Here is a 9514-nt window from a genome sequence, read left to right on the forward strand (position 1 = left end):
ACTGTATCAGTTAAGAAAGCAATATGCCATCTGCAGATGTTTATGTATGAAATCCTGCAGAGGGAAAACATTTGAACTACAGAACAGATTAAATAATTGAAAATGAAATTGCATGATAAGGTATTTGACAGGGGGGAGGGAAGCAGCACAGTGGAGGAAAATCCATCCCCATGACTACTGGTCCTTCCTCCTCCCTGCTCACTGCTGTTCATCTCCTCTTGGATTCCAGAGCTTGTTTTATTCCTCAGCAGCCTTCCCACAGCCTGGCAGACTCAGTTCTGCTGGAAAATGGGGATCTGTGGTCTGTTTCAGACAGAAGGAAGGAGAGTTTAAGTGTCGCTTTAGGAGACATGGCTTTGCTCTGGATTCTTTTATACAGAAAGAAGATGTGTTTGCTGGCTCTGAGGGAAAAGAAAAATTGTTAAAGCAGTGCGGATATGACTTGAATTTTTCATCAGGTAAGAAGTCAGAAAATCAATAGAACTATGACAAAAGTTACTGAAATATCTTTTAAAGCATTATTTTATTCTCTATAACCTATATTTTAAATTGGATGTAATTTTTCCTCCACATTTTATCTGTGTAATACTTAGGAACTTAATAAACAAGGTTTGTAATTGAAACATTTGTTGGTCACCTTGAAAGGATGGGACTGTTCATCTTTAGCATAGGTAAGAAAATACTTAGGAAAGAAAGCCTTTCTAAAACTCATTTTATTTTAAACCTTTCTTTTGCTTATGAACATTTCAGTAATGTTTCTGCAGATAGAGGAATGAAACAAGACTGGGGGTTTATAATATCTTACAGTGTTAAACTCGTACTATGGTAGAGAATCTTTTCCAAAATGCACGGGTTAGGGGTTGAAGTAATTGGTTCTTTTTGTTAAACATTTCAATTCTGCTATCAGTTGGTATCAGGTGTAGCTGTGATCCAAGGATGCTGATTCCAATAACATTTATTTATTGGATTAAAAAATGCCAGCATGCATTACAATATAGTTCAACATGCTGTAGTAAATACTAGAGTCACTTATTTTTTAATGCTATGAATACTCCAGATGTTTACCAAGACAGGTGAATTTGTTTTATTGACAAGGAAATGTTTAGATTGCCTTGCAGAATGGTGTGTACTAAAGACTGCACTCTTAAACTCCCGGCACAAACCAAAGAGAGAAAAGAAATTGCACATTTTCCTGAGAAAAGAACAGTGTAGATGGAGAGTGTGCCTAAAACTGATGTAGCAAGTGAACTGGTTAGGTCAGTACAGGGACTTTCCCCAACAGAAAATGCCAGAGAAGCTCTACCATCCTGAATTCTTCAGAGAGGACATTCAGAATTTGCTATCAAACTGTGTTGTGCATCCATGGAGAAATAAGCAAGCTTAACAAATAGTGCATAAAATATTACAAACTTGGCTCAGCCTCATGGCATTTTGAGTCCCCCACAGCTTCTCCTGCTCACATAAAAAGCAGGGAAGAGCAGAGTTTGTCTTTGAAGACATCAGATCTGTGCCAGCCAGGTGGACACCACGGGCACTGCAGAGCAAGATCACCCCTGGGGCAAAGCAGCCAGGCTTTAGATCCTCACACTTCTGAAGTGGCAGTAAATCTCATTGGGGCAACAACTGCCAATCTACCATTTGGTGCCTCTGTCCTTCCAGCACAAGCATCCTTGGGTGTGAGAAACCCAGCCAGGCAGCCAGTGCTGCTTCCAGGGAAAGGTGGGTGACAGTGCTCCCCAGGAAACTGCTGGCATGAAGGGGCTGCTGCCCAGCCACACCATCGGGTTCTGCATGTGACACCCAGTCACAGTCCCTGGGCTCTCTCTCAGGAGCAGAAGAGTTTGTGGAGCCTGGTGGGCACACAGTGGAGTAGCCAGCTCTTGCCCTGCTGAACTAGGGACACCTGCAAGGGACTGCAAAATCTATCAGAGCCACTAGACTTCCGTAGTTTTTGCCGCAGGATTGTAGAGTTTCCCATGTCATTCCCCGATGATATAAGGTCTCCTCAAGCCAGGTCTCATAAGCTCTTGGAGATTCATATCACACCCAAGATAGCTCAGCTACCTTAGAAGGTATCAAATCAGCAGGATGGCTTCTGTGTTAGTGTTGGAAACAGAAAACTTTTAATAAAAGACAAAATTACAAAACTCTTTACAGAAAAAACTGAGCCAGGTGCAAGAGGTCTTGCTCCTGGTAAGACACCTCACAAAAGCGATTTGTTTCTTTGGTTTCTTCTTTTACTAGTAAATTGCTGAGGCAAAACTTTTTAGCTCCTGTCCAATTGGCTATCCTTAAGTTTAAAGTGAAGTCCCCAAAGTCCTATGAGGTGTCTTTTTACCTAATCGAGGAGAGAAACTTCTGAGCTTTTTTTTTCCTTTTTAAGGAGACAAAAAACAGTTTTGTCACTCCGCCAACAGAGAGCACATTCCTATACCCCAATACAGCCTCAACCAAGCCAGGTATATTCTGTAGGGAGACTACAGGGCTTCATGCTAGCCCTGACCACAATTCAAGTCATTTTTGGGACATCAAGGCCACAAAGAGTGACATTTATCTACAGCCCCTTCCCACTCCAACATGAGTAGGCTGATTGAAAAGGGTATTTCAGTCAGAATGAGAGTGGTAATAGATGCTCCAAAGGTGAGCATGGTGTTTTTTGGAGACTTTTAGGATCCTTTTAAGTGATTAAATAATGGCAATCATTTCTGTGAAAGGGCTGACAAATCTTCTACACATGAGCAGATTTTTTCCAGTAATAATAAAACATCCACCTATCCCTTCTTCTTTTTGTGTATCCTCTAACTTCCCACTGCTTCTTCATTCTCCTTTCTCCACAGGCTCTCAACACCATTACAAGGGGTGAAGAATGATCTCCTTCCAGCTAGTTTTCCAGTAATTTCACAGGAGAATTAAGGTGAGTTAAAGTTGAGTTTTGAAAGATACATGTGTAGAATATATATTCATTACCAATTTTTAAATTTTAAAATAGCTCTTTTCATACTTAGCTTTTCCTTTCCCAGGTTGGAAACAACCTCTTTCTGGCCAGAAAGCTGGTGAGCCTTTAAATTAAGATTAAGTTTTGCACTCAGTGATAAATTCAAACCCATCACGATGTTATGTTGAATCTAAGTCTTCCCATTAATAAAAGTTTTAAAACCACAGAACTGTGCTAATATCAGATTTTTTTTGCTTGACTCCTGTTTAAGTTAGAGCTGAAAGAGGAGTTATTTTCTGTATAACTACAATGTGAGCTTTATTTTGTTTACATTTTTCTCAGGTTAGATTTAGGAAAAAGGACATCCTATCTTCAATGCATCAGTAGAAGAGGAAACTCCCTTTTAGATATCATTCATAGGGGTTTTGAATGCCATTCGAGCTCAAGCACACATAACTTTGATTAATTCAGGAGGATTGAGTGTATTAACTGACATTGCTTTGTAGTTCTAAAGAAAATCTAAGTGTGATGTCTAAGCTAGCAGAGTGATGGCAGAACCCAATTCTTCTTTTCTGGTAATACAAAAGCAACAGATTATCCTCACTGGAATCCATTAAACCTTCTTAAATTTTCAGCAGAGACAGATCTTAGAATACTTTATTCTGAAAAGCAAACTTCATCCACAACTGGTAAAAGAGGATTTGTGAGAAAGTGTCTGTACAAGTTCAGTCAGAGCTGCTACCACAGCTGTTTCTTGTGCCTCAGTTATAGATCCATAGCACTGTCAGTGCAGAACCTCAGAAAGGTGACATCAACCCCCTTCCACAGGGACACATAAACCCACTAATAACCATCTGCTTTTGCAGTACTCTAAATAATCACGTTAGATTCACTCAAAACTTTAAGGACACTGACTACAATGACAGACCCACAGGACTCACTGCTTTGAAAATCTCCATGCAAAGTGCATTCTAAATAATACAAGGTTTTGTCCATAGGTTGGAAGATGCTTCAGGATGGATAAAGCTGTTCAGCACACCAGCGAGGTCCTGAATCAAACTATCTCTAACATTAGCCTCTCTCAGTTCTTGAACTTTGATACATGCCACCTTTCCTCCCTGGCAGAATTCTTGCTTATTACAGCTTACACATTGGTTACACTAGTGGGGCTTGTTGGGAATCTTTGCTTAATTATTATAATAAAGAGACGGAAAGAAGCTCAAAATGTCACCAACATTTTGATTGCCAACCTCTCTTTATCAGATGTCTTGATCTGTATCATGTGCATTCCTGTCACAGTTGCGTACACCTTAATGGACCACTGGATATTTGGGGAAGCAATGTGTAAAATAGGCTCTTTCATACAAAGCCTGTCCGTCTCAGTCTCCATTTTCTCACTTGTACTCATTGCTATTGAGAGATATCAGTTAATTGTGAACCCACGTGGCTGGAAGCCTAATATTTCACATGCTTATTGGGGAATTCTTCTCATCTGGGGGCTTTCCCTCATCATATCCACTCCCTTTTTAGTATTCCACCAGATAACAGATGAACCCTTCAAACATTTGTCTTTCCACAGCGATTTCTACAAGAACAAGGTCGCTTGCATCGAAGCGTGGCCGTCTCTTACAGAGAGGCTGATTTTCACCACTAGCCTGCTGGTTTTCCAGTACTGCTTCCCACTGGGGTTTATTTTTATCTGCTATCTCAGGATATTTGTGTGTCTTCGAAGGAGACGAGGTAAAATTGACAGGATGAGAGAGAATGAGAACAGGCTGAGTGAAAACAAAAGGATCAATATGATGCTGGTATCAATCGTGGTGACCTTTGCAGCTTGCTGGCTGCCTCTCAATATATTCAATGTGGTTTTTGACTGGAACTACGAGGCACTCATGAGCTGTAATCACAACCTGGCATTTACAATCTGCCACCTTGTGGCCATGATCTCAACATGTATCAATCCCATCTTTTATGGATTTCTGAACAGGAACTTTCAGAAGGATTTGGTAGTATTAGCTCACCACTGCAGATGCTCAGCATCACAAGAGGAATATGAAAATATTGCACTTTCAAACCTGCAAACAGATGCATCTAAGGGGTCTCTGAAGTCAAATAATCCCCATGTGGATATATAAAATAATCTAACTGCAGTTTCCACAATTCTGTATTTTGCTGCAGATGGCCTTTTTCTGCAGGTCTTGGTCATGTTACCACCAAGTTTAGAGGAAGTCTTTGCCATTTAGTTCAGCAAAACCAGGATTATGCTGCCATAGACATAGTCTTAACAGGTACTTTATGATAGTATTAATGCTTGTAAAACCACTTCCAACAGCCCTAAAGATCAATCATAATAAATTTTAAACAGTATTAACATCTTACTTTTTTTAATCCAGTTTCCAGTTTCCAAGCTGGCATGCTACTTTAACTCCAATAAAAATGTTTCCATTTCAGCCACTGATGGGGGTGTCCTTAAACACCTGGCTTCCCCCAGGTAAACCCTGAACACTGTGCTATTCCAAACTTCAGCAGCCTTTCACTCACTGCTTTCTGGCATTTTTATTTTCCAGCCCGACACCAATGCCCTCCCTGGTGAATCTGCAGTTTAGAGGCAGTTCACACTGTAAGGAAGGCCCTTGAAGTTACCCTAAGACTCCACTGCTTTCCTTTCAGCCCCCTCCTGCAGTTTGCTTTGGCTTAGTACCAGTTCAGCCTAGAAATTTTAACAAGGGAAAAGGCTAGAGCTGGACTTTATTTTTTTTTTATGAACACTAAAACAGGAGCCATTTGATGTACTGCAAGTTTCACTCAGAATGATGTTGTTCAAGATGAAATATATATTTAGCATTTCTCCTAAAAGCATTGCATTCTCCAAAGCACCAGTAAAGATCATTGTTTTCTCTCTTACCATCATCACTGCTCCTTACAACAGACCTTTTAGAATCTCCATTATCAAAACAACCCACTACAAATTCAGAGTAAATTTTGTTCTAGCTACTTACTCAGATTTCTCTTTCAGTAGAAAATTACGTTTGCATTTTAATTTCAGCAATATTTTCCCCCACATTTCTGAGCTAGCAAGAGGGCACACTTGAGCAGATGTGGTCATTTCTGTTCACAGAAACACAATTTCTGTGTTGGAAAGCAATTTCTTTTGTAACACAGTGCAAAGAAGCCTAGAAGGATAATACTGAACACAACTTTTTTTTTAAACTAAAACATTTTAAAACCCACTTTCCAGTGCTGCCATAAAAAATTAGCCAAACTTCTTCTTCATCCATGATATAGTGGAAACATAAATAATCAGTCAATATTGAGCTGTTTAAACACAGTACTTAGAACACTTTAGTCCAAAAACTCACCATGCTTCCTCTTGTTCAAATTAAACATAATTAATTACTTGTACTGCTAAAGCCCCTTCTTTTTTTTCTTCTGAGTTTCAACACACCCTGTTCTAACACTTGTACATAAGGCTCCTTGTAAAGTATTCCCTAACTTTAGCAATTTATTAATGCCCCTCTTAAGTAAAAAGAATTCACCTTCAAACTACAGAGAGCTCCTTGATGACTCGGCTGTGATGAAACTCATCTTAAGGCTATGAAGTTCTCTTGCAGAGGGAACATTGCTTTCCACACCATCCAGTTGCTAAAGGGTTTGGACACAGCCCTCTTGTTCCAGCACTAGTTCAGGCTGTCTGTGCCACCCTGCTCATCAGAGGAGCTCCTGCAGATCCTCAGGTTTGTTAAGTGCCCCCTGATTCACGCTGAGGTGAAAGGCCTCGGTGAAATCTCTTCGTGTCTGAGCCCTTAGAAGTCATAAGGGCAGCCCCATCACAAGAACAAGGATGGCAGAATTAGTGACATGGTAATCAAGTATCTGAGTGATAGGTATAGATTAGATTTGGCCTAATTTAGGGTTTTCTTCTAATTAAATCAAATACCACGCATTTGGAATCGATTACACCAACCTGCATCATAGAAAAGGAACCAGGAGACAGCTAAACACCTAAAAAAGGCCCATGATCAGACTGCTGAGAGTATCTCAGCTTTAACTATTTCTGTGAACTTCAACCCAGGTCACTGGAGTGCCTTTATTGCTGATGCACATCATCTGTTTGTTCAGCACAACAGGCATCTCACCGAGTTAGAAGCAGTAACTTGCAGTCAGTGACACTGGGGCCGTGCGTGGTCAGAGGGGCTGGGCTTTGATGAAGGGGAGGAGATGGAGCTGCTGCTCTCACCACTGAGACTCCTGGGTAACTAAGTGATTCACTGTCTTCATTGCACCTGGCTAAACAAGAGCAAATCTGATCCAGGAGCTTCACTTTTCTTGGGGATGCCAGTTCCTGTATTGAAAACCATCTACTCCTGTCAGAAGGTCATTTCCTGAACAGTGTTTTAACAAATGCTGGTGTCACACCTGCTGGAGGCTGGGCTATCAACTGTATCCTGGGTTTGGAACACAAATCTCTATCACCACCTTCCTCAAATTTAAGTACACTGTTTACAGCTTCAAGGCCCATGCTTAAAGCATTTTACAAGCACATGACATTCAATTTACTCTGATTTATCAATATTAGCACAGCAGTTCAGATTACTCTCATTGGCAAATGTCTCAGACAGTATTTAAAGTTTGAATCAGGCCCAGCTGAGATTTCCATGTGTGAACTTGGCCTAAATGGCTCCCACCCCATCCCATCCCATCCCATCCCATCCCATCCCATCCCATCCCATCCCATCCCATCCCATCCCATCCCATCCACAAGCCCAGGTGTTTTTACTTTTACAGCAGAGGTGGTTTTAGTATCATGTCCCAAGTGGTTTTAAAACAGCTATGAAATGAATTCTGGTTCAGATTATGTGATGCTAATGGATGGTCTCTCTGCTGTCTCTCCTTAGAAGTGCTTAGGCAGTATGTATTAGGCAAAAAAAAAGAAGATTGCTATCACTTTTTGTAATAGCAATTGTCTACTCCTGACATCCTGATCAGAATTAAGCACTCAATTTTTCCTTCCAGTCTGAAAATCTTGGTATAAGAGGGTTCTTCATTAGCAGGTGGGAGCTCTCGGAGCAATGACACTGCTTCAGAATCAAAAGTGAACAATAATACTTGTGCCTTGATTTCTCCTTCTCATTTCTTTCTCACACTTTCACTTGACTCAAGTGTTGATGGATGCTCCATTTCTGTTCTGAGCATTCAGTCATCAAGCATCTCTCCTTAGAGCTGCACTTGTAACAATCACTGTTAACAGAGCAGAGGATCCTCACTGTCTCAGACATCGCCCTCAGCGCTGCAATTCTCCCCTGAATCCACTGCCTTCCTGTGCATCCTGAGACTGAACTTCCAAGCCAGTCAGGAGGAGCCAATTGACTGTGACAGGAATAGGAACAAAGAGTAATCACTTGTTTTTAGAGCATGAGTATTATGGACTCCAACGTGGTGTGTGACAGCCGTAAATGTAACTGCAATACCTGATAGTAAAGATTGCTCAAGTTAAACTGGCAAATGTTGCCCTGTCTTGGGTAATGCTGATGACTGTATTTTCCCTTGTTTTATTGGTGTACCCAAGTAGAAGAAATACTAACAGCATTTCTCAGCAGAAAGTTGTTACGTGATGCAACCAGCTGGAGAACTATGAGCTTCCTTGGGGAAGCAGCACCATGGAACTAACTACAGAAAGCTGGGAGGGGGAGCCTGAACTCCCAGATGCTATTCCAGCATAGAAAGTCTTAATTTTTAAAAAAATAAAGACTGTGTCAGACTTTGTTTGAGTGGTTTGGTCATGCAGACCAGACCAATATATTTATAAACATCCTTGTAAATGAACTGTGTCCTTTTATGTCTGTGTATTTTATGGTTGATTGGTCTCACTTTAAGCACCTATAACCTTATAACTAGGGTTAGATACTTGGAACTGCCATTCACTGTGGAGATTATTCTATTGAGCAAAGAGCTCAGTTGATTATTGACTGTAATCCTGTCTGTGGACAAAGGCAGTGCCAGTGCTGTGTGTGATTTAAAGACTTTGATTTCTCCCATTGATTGACAAATAAACATTACCCTGTGTAAAACCATCCCCCTGCCCAGCTGGTGAATTGTACTGTGTCTAACTGGGATAGGACACTTCTCATTCCAACAGGGCACCAGAGCACCAAGAATCACCAAAAGGTCCAAAAAAAGATCCAAAGTTCCAAGAGAGATGCAGAGCCTGCTGCAGGTCAAAGGGATGGCCATGGAGCCAACAGAGCAAGGCTCAAGGGCACAAAGGTACTCAGGAAGGGACCAGAGCAGACCTCAGATGTGTGAGGGAGCTGCTGACCCAGAGGAGACAAATAAGAAGGAGGAGAGGACACAAAGTGCACTCCAGAGATAGCAGTGTGCTAAGGTGATCCTTAGGATCAGGATGAGACGAGGGGAAAAAAAAGACACATAGAAAAATTAAAAAGCAACAGGGTATGTGACAAATGAGAAAAAAAAAAAACTAAAAAATAGGAATAGCCAGCTCAATAAAAGGAGACAGAAAGAAAAATTTTAAAAGCTAAGGGGTACAAGGCAGAGGAAGGAAAAAAATGAGAACAGGGA

The 9514-nt window shown here is 41.0% G+C and overlaps 1 protein-coding gene across 1 annotated transcript; it reads left to right on the forward strand.

Annotated features, from left to right (window-relative positions):
* Nucleotides 1–218: 218 nt before the first annotated feature.
* Nucleotides 219–9006, forward strand: LOC119706702 (neuropeptide Y receptor type 6-like). The gene is made up of 3 exons (XM_038150635.1): nt 219–458; nt 2838–2914; nt 3934–9006. Exon 3 carries the CDS (start codon nt 3952–3954, stop codon nt 5068–5070), a length of 1119 nt encoding a protein of 372 aa, XP_038006563.1. The 5' UTR covers nt 219–458; nt 2838–2914; nt 3934–3951; the 3' UTR covers nt 5071–9006.
* Nucleotides 9007–9514: the final 508 nt, after the last annotated feature.

The sequence above is a fragment of the Motacilla alba genome, chromosome 13 (assembly GCF_015832195.1).
Source record: "Motacilla alba alba isolate MOTALB_02 chromosome 13, Motacilla_alba_V1.0_pri, whole genome shotgun sequence".
Taxonomy (NCBI): domain Eukaryota; kingdom Metazoa; phylum Chordata; class Aves; order Passeriformes; family Motacillidae; genus Motacilla; species Motacilla alba.